Source organism: Alligator mississippiensis, chromosome 8 (assembly GCF_030867095.1).
Source record: "Alligator mississippiensis isolate rAllMis1 chromosome 8, rAllMis1, whole genome shotgun sequence".
Classification (NCBI taxonomy): Eukaryota; Metazoa; Chordata; order Crocodylia; family Alligatoridae; genus Alligator; species Alligator mississippiensis.
The window spans coordinates 13391032-13405907 of record NC_081831.1 but is presented as its reverse complement, the minus strand read 5'-3'; the positions used below and the strand labels follow the sequence as shown (position 1 = coordinate 13405907).

The 14876-nt window shown below is 47.7% G+C and overlaps 1 protein-coding gene across 2 annotated transcripts in view; it reads left to right on the top strand.

The window, feature by feature from the left end:
* Positions 1-1439: 1439 nt before the first annotated feature.
* Positions 1440-14876, top strand: part of EVPL (envoplakin) — a 30631-nt gene continuing 17194 nt past the window's right edge. For both annotated transcript variants that reach the window (XM_014601904.3, XM_006269235.4), the window contains exons 1-9: positions 1440-1622; positions 7954-8053; positions 8389-8543; positions 9331-9454; positions 9948-10073; positions 11526-11564; positions 12314-12475; positions 12941-13048; positions 14089-14184. In XM_014601904.3, the coding sequence (XP_014457390.2) occupies positions 1564-1622; positions 7954-8053; positions 8389-8543; positions 9331-9454; positions 9948-10073; positions 11526-11564; positions 12314-12475; positions 12941-13048; positions 14089-14184 (969 nt within the window). In that variant the 5' untranslated portion in view covers positions 1440-1563. The remainder of the gene's footprint in view (positions 1623-7953; positions 8054-8388; positions 8544-9330; positions 9455-9947; positions 10074-11525; positions 11565-12313; positions 12476-12940; positions 13049-14088; positions 14185-14876) is intronic.

Sequence of the window (14876 nt, the reverse complement as noted above, 5' to 3'; positions counted from 1 at the left end):
CGCGGACCAGATGCAGCCCACAAGGCCGTTCTATCCGGCCCACGGGGCCCCCCAAAAATTTAGAAAATTAATATTTATCTGCCCCTGGCTGCCTGTCATGCAGCCCTTGATGGCTTGCAAAAACTCAGTAAGTGGCCCTCCGCCCAAAATAATTGCCCGCCCCTGGACTAATGGCTTCTTCAGAAGAAACTTGGTCCCGTACGTATTTATTTTTTCCTACTTCTCTCCTCTCTTCCTGACTAGAAAGATTGCGGAGGACCCTTCCATCTCCATCTTTTTCCACCCACTCTTAAAACAAGGCACGTAGGCTATTGCCTATGCAAGTGAGCTTGGGACAGAGAGAGGAGCAACAGCACCCAGACCTCATGCTTCCTTTTCCTTATGCTAAAGCTACAGAAAGGAACCAGAGTTACTGTAGGTGAAGTTAGGCAAGACTCTGGATTTCTGATGAGTGGGAAACTTGTTTTGAAATTTAGTTCATTTGGACACTGTCAGGACAATCAATTCTAGTCATTAGTTCCTGAGGCTCACAAGGGGTGGGTTTTGGCGCATTACTGCTATGCCAGCTGCTCTGGGGCTGCCACCCCCAATGCTGCTGGAGCTGGGCTGAATTTCACAGCTCAGGAGGAGTCGAGCAACACCGAGAGCCAGCTGCTCTGAGAGTCTGGAAACCTTGAGGGTCACCAGCTCAGAGACTGTCCCAGAAGCCTTTTCAGGACTTCCTGGCTCTTTTGTTGCTAAATCCAGGACTCCCAGTACTTTCTGGCTTCCAGCTGCAATGGGGTTTCTTGCATAGAAGAGCTGTTGTGGATCCACCATCCGTGGAAGCCCGGGCTCCCAGCCCCTAGGCAGGACATATGATGGGGCTGCCCTGGTGCCCTGGACACCTTCATGCCCCACAGCCTGGTAGGGAACAAGGCAGGTTTCCATCAGACTCTGCCTGTGACTTGCCTAGAGGTCAACACACACAACTCATTTGCACGAGACATCTGCAAATGAGTAGTTTCCACCCAAACTGTTTCCCTAGCACATTTTGGAGCCATTCTCATAACTGTATAACTGGGGAGCCGCTTTTCCTTTCATATGTCAGATGGCTGGTGTTATGCATGGGCAGGGAAGCTAATTAGAGGCTTCAAACATATTTTTGGCTAACTGCACTGGACTTTCTGGAACTGTCATCTTTTAGGCATTTTTAGCTCTGGACAAGGCAGTTTCTCTCCCTTCACCCGAGAGAAATTAGTCTGACTGCAGCCGCATCTGACTGCCGGAGGGTGAGTGCAAGTGTGTAGAAACATTCTTCCGAAGGCAGGGCGGGGATTCCCGCTCTCCCTCGGGGGCTCTACTCTTTCCACTAACTGGTTTTTCAAGTCATTTTTAATATAAGCCTCCATCTCTGCTTTTGATCACCTGTAGCGTGGGGAGGAGCCACCCAGAAACTGCTCCTTAATACACAGCAGATCTGCCTAGCCCGGGTCCTGTCATTCCATCTCGACCGACAGGAGCAGAGCGGCAAACACCCTGAACAGCTTTCTGGACACCAAGAGGAGCTAGAAGCCTGCCGAGATGTTCAAGGCAGCAGGCAAAGTCTCCCCCAGTAAAGGCTCTCCGATCAAGCCAACCAAGTAAGTGCAACTCTGCAGGTGAATCTGGGGTTGGATCACTTAGAGGAGACTGAGGGAAAGGGTCTTCTCTGGCTACAGGGGGACGTGCAGAATAGAGCTACGGAGGGAAGGTGTTTCTGTTGAGTCCTTTGGAAGCAGTTCCACAGAGAATTGGGAATGGGCTGGGGGTTGAACTCCCCTCTGGGCACAGTTGGGGTCATATACAGCAGCTAGCTTGTAAGGCACTAGGGACAAACAAGGTATTTCATTGATGTGCAAAGTGGAACGGACAGTCCAGAAATGAGTTCAGAAAGAAGGGTGTGATACCAGAGGCACCGTCTGGCTCTGGCTGTTTCAGAAGATGTTCTTGGATCGTGGAAGCAACAATAAATGAAAGTTTTTCTGGGCTGTTGGTTGGAGAATACCCTTAATGTAGCAGATTGTGGGGCCCAGGACTGTACTTCTAAATAGGTGAATGGCAATGGGGTGATTCTGTCTTGCGAGATGAGAGACCTGGAGGGAAATGTTCAAGCCTTCAAGAAGGGAAACAAAGCCCAGGGCCCGGTTGGCACTAAGCCCAGAGATCCCCTGCTCTCGGGCGAACAAAACAGGAGATGGATGGAGCTCTGGAGGGTACAATTGTTGGTATCGTTCATCCTGGCTGCAGGCTGGTCCTTGCTTCCTTTCTCTTATGAAGCTATGCTTTGGGACTGCAAAGGTTGCCCCTCTTAGGGCTGTATGTGGCTTAGGTCCCAGAGGGTTTGCAGCAATGTTAAGTCTCTCTGTGGAGAGGTTTCACCAAATTCTCTTTTGAGGGTGATGCGAGTCTGGGGGAAGAGACACTTTACATTGCTTTTAGCTGGAAGGCTCCTGACAGAGAGAACTGTGAGAGGAAAAGCCTCTAAAGACGGCATTTTCTCTGCAGCACGCTGCTCAAGGTTATTTTCTATCTTCCTTCAGCTCTGTCATGTTTGCTCGGTATCCCAGCAGTTGAGCTTGGTTACAAACATTGCTCCTGGCCTGGTTGTAGGGGAGAAAATCCCCAGAAGAGGTCATTTGAAGAGAGCTATAAATATAGAAATACTTCAGGGATGCACAGGTTATAACGTCCATAGTTACTGCTACAGTTTGCATCCGCCTGCAAAGGTGCCCACTCAGGAAACCTGCCCTGCAGTGGTACAGCTGGTCTCAGGTCCTGCCATCTACACACTTGCAGCCTTTAGACTTGGTTGTATCCAGATTGGCTGGTCAGTGAAGATGAACCCCAAACCTCCTGTAACCAAATTAAGTGACCATCTCTTGCTTAAAGCCCAGCATCTCCAAACTTGCATGTCCCTTGCGGGCACTTGACTCTGTGGTCAGGCACCTGGATCAATGGCCTGATTCCCTGAGGTGCTTCACAATGAAGCCAGTGGAGACAGCAAAGCCTCAGTCTTTCTGAAGCTTGGCCTGCTTTCACTTGAGTAGAAATCTACCCAGAGGCACCCATGCTTGAAAATTTCTGCCTACACTTCTACAGTCTCTTTCACATGTACATTAAGCTATTTGGCCTCATCTGTATCAACCAAAGCAAAATGCACTGAAACCTCAGACATCTGGTTTAAGCCACAGAGATGCCCACCAGCTGGGGGATTTCTCCTGTGTAAAGCTTTTCCAAACCTGTATCAACATGGTGCTTTGGGAGTCTGTGTTGCCCTGTGTAAATAATACTGGGCCAAACTCATCCCAAATGCAACAGTGCTGAAGAAACTGGAGTTACACCAAGGACTTCTATAGTCTCGGGCCTGGCCCTTGTGTTGAGTGGAGCGCAAAGGGCTTGAGCACTTCTCAGGACAGAGTCCTAATTTGGGCTCAGAAGGCGAAGGGTGGAGATATTGGGGGCACCAACCTATTTAAGTATAACAATGCCTGCCTGGCACCTTCAAAGCACGTTACAGACTTTAACTTGGCATCCAGTAGTGAGGCTGCTCAGTATTATCCCTTGGGTATAGGTGAGGAAACAATTTGGCCGTTTTGAGGTTCCTAGGTTGAACGATTTGATCAAGACTGGACTTAGGCTCGTGGCTTCTGTCCTGGTCGGTTCACCAGTCCATGCGAGTCATCTCTACCCAGGCGTCAGAAAGGCAGTGCTTTGATTCGTAAACACAGGACTCCTTGACTCCCCCGACTCAGCTGCATTTTAAACGGTAAACTCCACTGGAAGGTGGCAAGACTTCACTTGGCATCCTTAGTCCTAGGTTTAGCAGAACCAGGAGGATAGTGAAACGAGGAAGAACAGAGACCCACGTGGATTTCTAATGGGGCTGAACTCTGGGGCAGCATAATGCCTGGCTGTCTGAAGGGTCTTGTCACCACAGAAGTATGCTGTAGCATAGTACAACACACGATAGATTATGGCATGGTTTCCCCAAAGGCTGGTTGTGAGGAGGTGGGGTATATTCTTAGATATCGGACCCCTGCCCATTGTTTCAGTTTCCCTTTTTGGGGTCCCCATTGCGGTCACATCAATGCGTCTTTCTCACCAATGCATCCTATGTCAGAGGGCTGGTACCGTTCAGTGCAACCCATTTCAAGCCCCATCCTTCCTAGAGTCTGGATCATTCTGACCCTTGCTAAGTTTGATAGTCCCTTTCCAACAACCAGGTCCTGCTACCTGATGTTTCCCAAAGACTCTTCCTCCTAAAGACCCTGTCAGCGGATAGCGGGCTGATGTGGAAAGGTCCTCCCAGGTCTCATCTGATCTGAACAGTCCTTCGGGGACCTTCATCTGCCCTCCAAGTCTTGCTTTGTCTGATGGGAAAACCTGCCTCCCAACAACTACCAGATTCCTCATCTCAAACCCCATCACCTGTGAAGGTCTGTCCAGACCTGGCATGAGTGAGGTTGAACCCCAAGCACCTTAAAAGCCAGCTCACACACTGAGAGGCTGAAAGCATCACGGCTTTGGGACATTATACCCAAGATTGGAACAAAGCAATCCCAAAGATATCATAGGGATCTGGTATCTGGGTGAGATAAAGTAGAGAGACATGTAGGACCCTTCAGTCTCTAATTTCTGTTAGTCTGGCTGTGGGATCTGCCTGTGGAAGGAGTGTGTTTTTGATTTCTCCTCTCTGATTTTCCTGGAGGTAACTCTTCATGAACATCGAAAGCAAATCATCCTAGTGACTCCTGCCTACTCAGAAACCAGTTAGGAAGGGAACGCAAGACCTCACAGTCCATGAGGACATTGGTTTTCATTAGAGATTTGCCCAACCTGCAGCATTCAGATCCAGGTGGCCACTTCCTGATTTTAGGGGCTGTTCAGGTCTGGATGTTGATCTGGTCTGTTATATGGATAATATAGGAGACAAATACAAACTCAACTCCATTTGGGCTGTCCGCAAGTTGAAGGATAGGCACCTGTGCAAGCCTAGTTCAGGCCCATGTCAGAGGTGTGTTGAGAGCAGGAGAACAATGTTGATTCTGCCCAGCCCATATCAGCTAGCTCAGAAAGGTAAAAGCAGAGCTTGGAATAAGACAGCTTATCCACGGCGTTGTCTCGGCACGCCAGGGCAGACACAGGGCGGTGACTCACGCTCCCCTCCCTGAGCAGGGAGCCACGGCAGGAATTTTGGGTGGTGCACAAGTATTTGCTATCAGCTCCTCCTCATTCCAGGGCTGGGGAGCTGCCAGGGGTGTCAGTGTGGAGGGAGGGGGTTGTGTAACTGAGACTGAAATGAAAAACCAGTGTTCTTGCTTCCAGTCTGATCCATGCACTGACCAGCCCTGGACAGGCTCCTAGCTGAGTGCTGCTCTGAAGTCCTTAGACCCCACCATCCAGCCTCCTACCCAGGGGGCTAGCTCATGGCTGCACCTTCTACAGCTTCTCCCCTGGTTCAGTAGTGCATCCCATGAACCTCACTACTACAGACAGGCTGCACATTTATACGCTGTGTAGGTATGACCTGTACAAATAGAGACATGCACACAGCCAGTCACTGCTTCTTGCAATACTTTATGTTGACTCATCAGTTGACACCTAATTGACGTTGGCACATACACATCTGCTGAACTTGTCACTGCAGGCATACAAATGTGTACAGTTGCATGTGGGCAGTGCTGTGCATATAATGACAGAAGGCAGGGCAGGGAGGCACGCTGAAGACTAATGCATTCAGAGAGGAATGAGCTTTTGTAGGCAACACTATTTTATCAGATGCTATGAATGGGCTTGCAGAGAGCAGAGGTATTAAATAGAAAGGACTAAAGTAATTAGAATACAGAGGATAGGGAAATGTGAAGGAAAGGATATATATAAAGTGTTAAGATAATTATATATTATTTTAATACTATGTATATATTATCATATATTAAAATAGGAACATATTGTCGATCTTATGAATGTGCCATGGTGTGGTGTTATCCACATAGCAATTGCATGGGACTGAGCTCGATCAGTGGTTCTCAACCTTTTTTGTACCAGGACCCATTTGTAAACATCAATGGCCAGTCCTGACCCAGTGCCCCGTACTACCCACCCGCTGCCCCCTGCCCCCAGGCCCCAGCCCCCCAGTGTGGGGGGCAAGGAGGGGCACCCAAGCAGCCCCTTGCAAGCTGGAGCTCTGCCAGCCTGCAAGAGAAAAGCCATGGTTTTCCATGGTTTTTTCCTTTAAAGAAAAATCTGTTTTTAAAGTTTGTTGAGCCTTTTTAAAAGTTTGTTTGCAACTTCTTTCATTGGGGGTGCAGATCTGTCTTTATATATGTGTGATGAGTGTGTGTGGGGGGTCCCTAAGATATGTTAGAGTATGTGTTGGTTATACAGATCCTCATAAGGACATGTCTGAGACTGACGCCGTGTATGTTTCTGGAAGCACTGTATATTTGTGCGCAGTGTTCAACTTTAAGGATGTGTCCTAAGTGCCTGTATGCATGTGTGAGTATCTGAATATCTCTACAGCTCTAAGTTTTGTGTCACCTTTGGGTCAAACAGAGCCCTGGTGTAAGTAGATATAATTCCTGTGAAAGTCTCTGAGCCAGATTCAGGGGTGGGGTGTCTGACAGGTTGGGTCAAAGCTGGCCAGTGATTATCCAAGCAGTGGAGCTGTAGGAAACCCTAGGGGTGTAATAACTCCCCAGGGAATGCCCCAGAGGGGACAGCAGCTCCCTCCCAGCCAGTTTTGAGCAGATTGCACAATCCAGCCTGGAAGCAGCAGCCTCTTAATTCCGCTTGCCCTCTCCTGCAAGCTGCTGTTCTGCCTATGCCAACTCTTCCACTTCCTCAGCAGGAAAGCTGTGTCTGCTTCCAGCGCTTGCTGGGTGCCAGGTCACAGCTGCATGAAGCAATTCATTTCAGAGGGGATGTATAATTGGCCCTGCCATTTACATCTTTGCTGAACTTGGCCCCAGATGTGTCCAATAGTTCTGCATGTGTGACCTTGAACATCCCTGATTAAGCCTTGTATTTGCATGCCTATGGCACAAATGGCGTACGCCTCTATAAGTGCACATCTGTGGATTCGCAGTGCAGCTCCAGGCATCAACTCTACCCTGGAGGTAAAATAGGTGCTCACTGGCAGGGCAGCAAATCATTCAGCAACTGTGGATGTGGATGGTTGCAGAGCGGAGAAGGCAGGCATTTGCTGGCTTGCTCAGGGCAGTGGAAATCTTGGGACCAGTTCTGTCTGGATGGTACCATCCTGGATCTTGGTAGGGAATTGTACAGTGACAATCTGGCCGGGAATCACAGCATCCCCCCTTGGGCAATAAGGGCCCATTGAGATGGTATCTTCAAATCTGATGTTAGGGACTCACTCCTGCCCATGGAGTGCAGAAGGTAGTTCGTACAAAGGGGCTATGGCAGGAACGTCTAGTTATGACCACAGTGGATCTCATCCACCACTGCAGAGTCCAATTTCATCCCAACAGAAGTGTGTTGAAAACTATGGCAGTCCCTCAGCAGATGGTTGGAGTGAGGCAGTGGTGAATTAGGGCCTGTGGCTCCATACAGCGGCAGTAGCCTAGCTGGCAATGTGAGTTTGCATGGGTCTTGTGCTTTCTGACTCCCAGTATCTCAGTCTCTTTCCCTGTGCTTCATGTCCTAGCAGGAGAGATCCAGCAGAGGAGGGAAAACTGAGCAAGAGAAGGCTCATGGAAAATGCTGGACAAAAGCGGGGGGCTTTCTGGACCACTGACTTTTGCAGCTGCATAGACTCAATTGTGCTGGAGCCTGAGAGAATTAGAGGGTAGAGGGCCAGAAGAACCAGCCGCAGCCTGGTGATGTAGAAGGGCTCTCCATAGTGCATGAGTCCTGCCTGTGGAGAAGGCATCTTGATTTCTTTCCCCAGATTGTTTCTACTTTCCCCTCCCTCAGGTCCTCAGCCAGTGAGCTGGCCATGCTTATCTCCCGCATGCAGGCCAATGCTGACCAGGTGGAGAAGGACATTCTGGAAACGGATTCAAGGCTCAAGCAGGTACATGGTGTTTGAGAGGAGAGAGCAGCCACATGTGCATGACCCATAGATGGGGTCAGGGCGGGTAAGGACTTCAGCATTTGGCCTTATAAAGGGAGCCAGTGAGATGCTGAACATTCAGCACCAGTGATAGTAAGGGGGGGGATCTGCACTGAAACTTGGCCATAGCATCCAGCCATAGGTTTTGTGAAGGTCTTTAGCCTGCATCCCTTACAGTGGAGAGGAACATAGAGGCCTCCACAGCATCACTGTGAAAACCAGTGACATGTGTAGCTCTGCATGGAAGCAGGTCTCTCAAATTAAAACAAATCCTCAATGGCTTTTGTGGGTTACAGGACATAAATAACCACCAGCAGAACAAGCCACTTGCCTTCCAGCAAGCGAATGCAAGAAGTCTGAAAGAGGCAGAGACGTTGCTTAAGGACCTCTTCCTGGACGTGGACAAAGCAACGCGGCTGAAGCACCCCCAGGCCAATGAAATTGAGAAAGAGTGAGTGTGTGTGTGTGTGTGTGTGTGTGTGTGTGGAGGGGGCAGCAGCGCTGGGGAGAGAAAAGGCTCCTTGGCTCTCCCACAAGAATGAGCTGAGTGAACAACCGGCTGAGATGAACGAGGTTTTGAAGGACTCATAGCTGAGAGACTCTGGCCAGGATCCCAGCTCTGACAACTGGCACCTGTAACACCATAGGAGTTGCCAGGTCTAGTCATAGTCCACGAACCCCCTTTTGCTAGGTGCTATCCTAATACAGAGTAAAAAGAAGTCCCTGCTCCAGAGGGCTTATGTGATGCCCAAGTCTTGCCTATCTCGCAGAGGTGGTGTGTGATGGCCAGGATGGGTATCAGCATGGCCTGTCCATGCTTTGTACACCCACAGACAGGAATCCACATCCAGAAATATGCTAGTGAGGCTGTTCTGGGCTGTTTCCCAACAGCTGTGATCAAGTTTGCTGGAGATCCAGGGTTTGAGTGTCCTCATAGATGTGTTTTCAGATTTCCATGTTCTTGGTTTGGAGCATATCCATGGTGTGGGGCGGTGGGGGGGGGCAGGATATGGATGGGGTATGCTTGGGAGAGAACGCCATGGTATGTATGTACTATGTGCCACAAAAGTGTTAGGAGTCAAGAAGAGAGGGCATAGCATAGTGGGTTCTTGGGAAGGGGTTTCCTGAGTCCGCAGCACTCCCCATGTCTTTTCTGCAGTCCGAGTTTCACTATCTGTTCTATTTTGTTTGCCGTGCTGAATAGACCATGAGATATGCATCTCTTCCCTCTTTGGCAGCATCAAGCAGCTTCATGACCGGGTGACGCATCAGTGTGCCAAATATCGAGATCTCTATGAGAAGTTTAATGCTCCAGAAGTGAGCCCCAAGGTGGACTGGGCCAAGATTCTAGACCAGAAGCTGGTAAACGCAGCATTTCTAATGGCTTTTGCTATTGACCTCAGCAGAGACATATGCCAGGACTAGGATTAAATTAACTCGAAAATCTGATTGTCCCTTGGAGCTTTCACCTTTCAGCACTGCCAAGCCCCATTAACTGGGTAGAACACAAATGTTTTCAACTCAGATCCATAATCTGGCAGAACCAGCCCCACTCTTATGGTTGGGCTATCAAGGGCTTGCATATCCCTGTGCATTTGGATATACAACAGCTGAAAGGATTAAAAATAACCATGCATGCTTAGAAAGAGTCCATCTGTTGTCTTCCCTCTTAATGGGGAAATCAGTGGTATCAAATGGTTTCCAGGTCCTGACACCAAGGTGTTTTTGAAAGTTTCTATTTAAAGTAATGTATTTTAGACCAGCCTGTGGCAGAAATAAATTTGGGAGAGGGCAGCTATGTCACCTAGAGAAAAACACATCACTGTAGCTCATTACGTGCTTTTTTTGTGTGCAGAAGCAAGTCAACTCAGGTCAGTATGGACCCACTGTGTCGGAGCTGGAGAAACAGATAGCAGAGCACAACATCCTTCAGAAAGAGATAGAAGCTTACGGCCTCCAGATCAAGAATCTCCATACACCGGTAAGGTACCCTGCCATCTCTCACCCCTTTCCTATGATCTTTTCTCACAGCTCCGCATGCTTTAGGCTCTTTTCTGCTGTGGAGCCTGTAGGCAATCTGTGGTTTCTGCCATCATGTTCACCTTCATTCTGCACGTAGATGACACATGGCATATGCCTCCCCCCACAATTTCTGCAGCCCAACTGGAGCCAGGGACCGACAGCAGCGGGGGCGGCAGTGTGGAGTTGTGCCCCCCCACTGTCAACACTTGTGTCATTTATGATTCTGCACCAGGTTAACACAGCTCTCTTCTTGCTTCTCAGGACTATAACATATTTCAACTGTGCTATTAATCATGGCATGCTAGGTGAACAGGCATTTAGCTCCAATTTGACTCCCAAAGCTACGCCCTGGACCCAGCACAAACTTTGGATGGATTCTCAAAGGCCCAGGATCTTCCAGAAGTCCTTGGCAAGAATCTAGAGAGGATTGTATTAAAACAGTGGTGGGCAAAATGTGGCCCGCGGCCGGATGTGGCCTGCCAGGCCATTCTATCCAGCCCGTGGGACCCCTAAAAAATTTAGAAAATTAATATTTATCTGCCCCTGGCTGCCTGTTTTGCAACCCTCAATGGCTTGCCAAAACTCAGAAAGCGGCCCTCCTTCCAAAATAATTGCCTGCCTCTGTATTAAAATATGGTACATTGCTAGTTGCCCTGCGGCCACCACGTTTAAAAGGATCTCCATTTTTTACAGTACCTGGGTAGACTTTGAAGCATTGTTTGTTGGCATTCAAAACATTCAAGCTTCTTTCCAGCCCTCCTTTATCCTTCTGCTCTGTAGTGAGTTTTACAGTACACCGCGGTTTGGCACGAGATGGTGCCACTGGTCACAAGACAGCAAAGCTACATGACCAAAGATCCCCATGAAAAAAATGATGCCTGATAACTGTATTCCGACTCTGGGTGTTGTGGAGATGAGCAGTGTTATCACATTTTGAGTGGGGTGTGGTCCATTGTTTGGGGCACACATTCATGCCAGCTCTGCCACTGTCTCACTGTGAGACTCTGGGCAAGTCACTTCTCTCCATACTCAGCTTCTCCATTAGTAAGTACTCCTAACAGCATGCTACTGAGACAGGATTTAATTAATGTCTACATAGTGTTGTAGATGTGCTAATTGTGAATGTCTAATTGGTGCCAAAGGCTGGCAGGTAGAAGTGGGCTGTTTCATGTGGCACCTGGGCTCATTCTGCATTTAGCAGCATCAGGTAGCACAGCTGATGCTAGGACTGAAACTGCTGCACCAGGAAATCTAGAAGGAAGCTTCTAGCAGTAAGGAAGCCAGTCTCTGCATGACAGATCCTGATCTGTTTGTGAAGCTCTTTCTGTGAATGGTAATGTCCATGTTTATCAAAACTGCACTTTTATTGATTGCCCATCTTTCTTTCTTTGGCTGGCTTGGACAATAACAGGGCTCAGATGATTTGAAGAATCAGTACAAGGATTTGCTGGTAAGAGACTCTCTGAACGTAATCAAGTTTGCAATATGTCAGCCCTAGAGGATTAGTGGGGGCGCTGGTAGACAGGCTCCCTGGGTAATCCAAGTGGGATGGTTAGTGCATGGGGTGATCAATCTCCCATGGATGTGGGATAGAGGAAAGCATGGGGAAGATGTCATTTACCTGTAGCACTTTGAAGTCACAGGGTCTCCCTTCACCTTAATCCAGATTCACTGGATTCAAAGTTGCTACACAAGTGTGAATGAGATGAGGACTGGACCTATTATTCTCTGCTTATGACACCACAAGTTATCATTTTGGAGATGACAATGTTGCCAAAAAGCAGAGGCTCATCAGTATGACTGGAGTTTGCCTTTAACTAAACATGGGGGCATTCAAAATCCAGATCCAAATTCCGAGGTTTAAGCCTAAGGAAGGTCTTGATTCCATGCAGTTCTGCCAATAATTAGAATTGAGAAAGGGCAAGTAGAGGAAATCTTTCTTGGAGTTGTGGCTATTTCACAATCTTCCCTGAGGCATCAACTTGCACTTGATAGTCCGGTTTGACAAAATTGTCCTGTTTGTGAGGAACAAGGGTAAAGGGAGCAAAAAGTTACCTAATGTAAGAACAAGTCATAACAACCACCCTTAACAAGCCTCTGGGGGGAACTCATTAATGGACAAACAACCACCTAGGGAGAGCTGGTGGGTTCTTCTTGGTCGAGATATTTATACCTTCTACCTTCAACATGTATGGACAGAAAACCTCCATCTGGCGAGGGCAGAGCCTGGGAAGCTTATATCACCACCTCCAGTGCTGCACCAAGGAGCTAGGGTACCTCGCAGATCAGCAGAACAAAATTTTGAAGCAGGACTGGAGTGACCAAATGGCTGATCCCCAGAGCGTGCACCGGGAGTATGAGGTGAGCTGCAGTGCAATCTGGCATGTCAGGGCATGGGACAGGGAATCTCTTAATTGCTGCTAGTTGCCAAGACTGGAATTTGGCAAAACATCATTGTTTGGGGGAGGGAGGGGAAGATATTCTTTTATAGCTGAGCTCTATAGCCCTGGCACAGCGAACCAGATAATTAGCTAATAACCCAACTAGAAGACCAAGGAACATGAAACCTGGAAATAAATGGCAGTTGCTGCTTGGGGGAAGGTACATAAGCTCTGCCCCAGCACCATGTGTGGCCAGGTTTATGCTCCCCTTATAGCATTTAATCTTCATTCATTCTTCTTTTTCTCTGTATGTGACTGTACTTTCACATGAGGAAAATGTCACCAATATTTTGCAACTTGGATACCTTTTCTCTGTCATGCTAACTCAGGCACCCAGGAGAGTGATTGCTCCCCAACCCTTTGAATTCTTTCCCTTCCCTTGCAGGACTTCAAGTCTAATGAGCTGCTCAACCAGGAGGAGTTTGTGAACCAGCTCCAGGATGATGGAGACAGGATGATTGAACTGAATCACCCAGCGGTTGATCCTATACAGGTATGGGAGGCTGGTATCCTGTCTACCCAGTCCATGCCAACCTGGTCTCTAGATTCCAGAACACGAGATGCCGGAAGGAGAGGGATGAATACATAGACATCATAGGAGTCCCTTTGATATGAGAACTAAATGATGGTTCAGTTTGATGACTGAACCAAAAACTTGGCGGGGAAAAAGCTGGTGCAGGTCAAACCAAAACTGAAAAGTTTTCCTGTTTTTTGCAAAACTAAAAACAATGACCAAAAATCACTTTGGATCAATGTGAAATGTTCTCTTTTATCTGAAATGAAATGTTTACTCTAATCTATAAATAAAGAGATGATAAATTGATTAGAGTGGAGTCATACGTACCTCCACAGCTGCTGTATTGATATCCCCAGGGAAATCCCATTTCCTCCCTTGCATGTCACTGAGCAGTTGCTGTCAATGCATCTCCTCCAAGGAAGGAAAGCACTAATAGCTTGTCCCAAACCACAGGGATCTGAAAGTGATGCTCATACCCCTTTGGAAATCCCTGGGGGAAGATGCTGAAGGAAATTGGCCAGTTCTGGAAGAAGCAGTGCCCTCAAACTCCAGGCTTTCATTTTCAGAGTCAGATTTTTCTTTTTTACTTTGTAAGCAGCAACATCCAGTGCTGCAGGTACAATAACACACTTGCATTTACTGTACATGCAACTGGGCATTGACTGTAGTTTTACAGCAACAGCTGCTTACCAGAAACATTTCCCCTGGAAACATTTTCCCTATTATGTGTTCAGATGATGTTCTCCATAAGAGCAACAGCTACCTATGAGATGCATGGCAGCAGGGCATTGATAGGTTGCTGTTAATAGGCATCGATTGTAGTGGCTTTAGAGTTTTGGTCCTTTTTAAAAATGGGGCCTGATTTTGTAAGTGCCAGAGGCATGATATGGCCAGGAATAGTCTTTCCCAGTTATCTGCCAGAGCTCAGCAGTGATTGCTGCCTGCTGCTGTGCTCACTTGGATCCAGAAGGAATGCTGAAAAGATGCAAGTAAGATCTGCTTCTGTCTCCCTGCAGACTCACCAGGAAGCCTTAAAGACTGAGTGGCAGAATTTACTCAACCTGTGCATCTGCCAAGAAAGTCACCTGAAGAGTGTGGAGAACTATAAGAAGGTATGGAGAAAAAGGGTGCCCTGCCTTCTAGCAGGGAGTTTGGGTAGGAACGGGTGTGCCAGTCTTCCAGGACTAAGCTCGGGGATCTTCTTGAAAATGAGAAAGTATGGGGAGTTCTTGCTTCCATCTGGTCTGAGTCAATTTGGGAACGGCTCTTAAAATGATACATCTCATCAATAGTCAGCTAGTATCTGCTATGGATCTGTACCCAGCTTGGAACTGGCTTCAAAAAACAGAGGAGGAGCCTTCACAGTTGATGGAGGCTTGATTGCAGGTGGCTAATGAGTGTCAATTAGGCTTACTAGGTGGTGGCTTATGAGATTGAGCAGAAGATTGCTAAAATATAGGGCTGATATTTCTATGATGGGGAGAGGCTAATTAGACTTAGAACAGTAATAAGTCATTATTAATTGAAATTAATTGGGTGTATTGGCTTGGAGAAGCAGAACAGTTGGTCAGGGCTGGTTGGTTGGCGTGGCTGATAATCAAAGCTATTTGGCTGTAAATATTAGGCTAAATCAGTGGTTCTCAACCTTTTTAGACTCAAGGCACCCCTCGGAAAATGCCAGCTCTTAGTTTTCGCTTGTTTCTTGGCTACAGAAAAATGACAGAGTAGATTTTCTGTTGCGAAGAACTTGGAAAGACTACAACATGATACATTGTTTTTAACACCATGGCTTCTCATTTGAAAT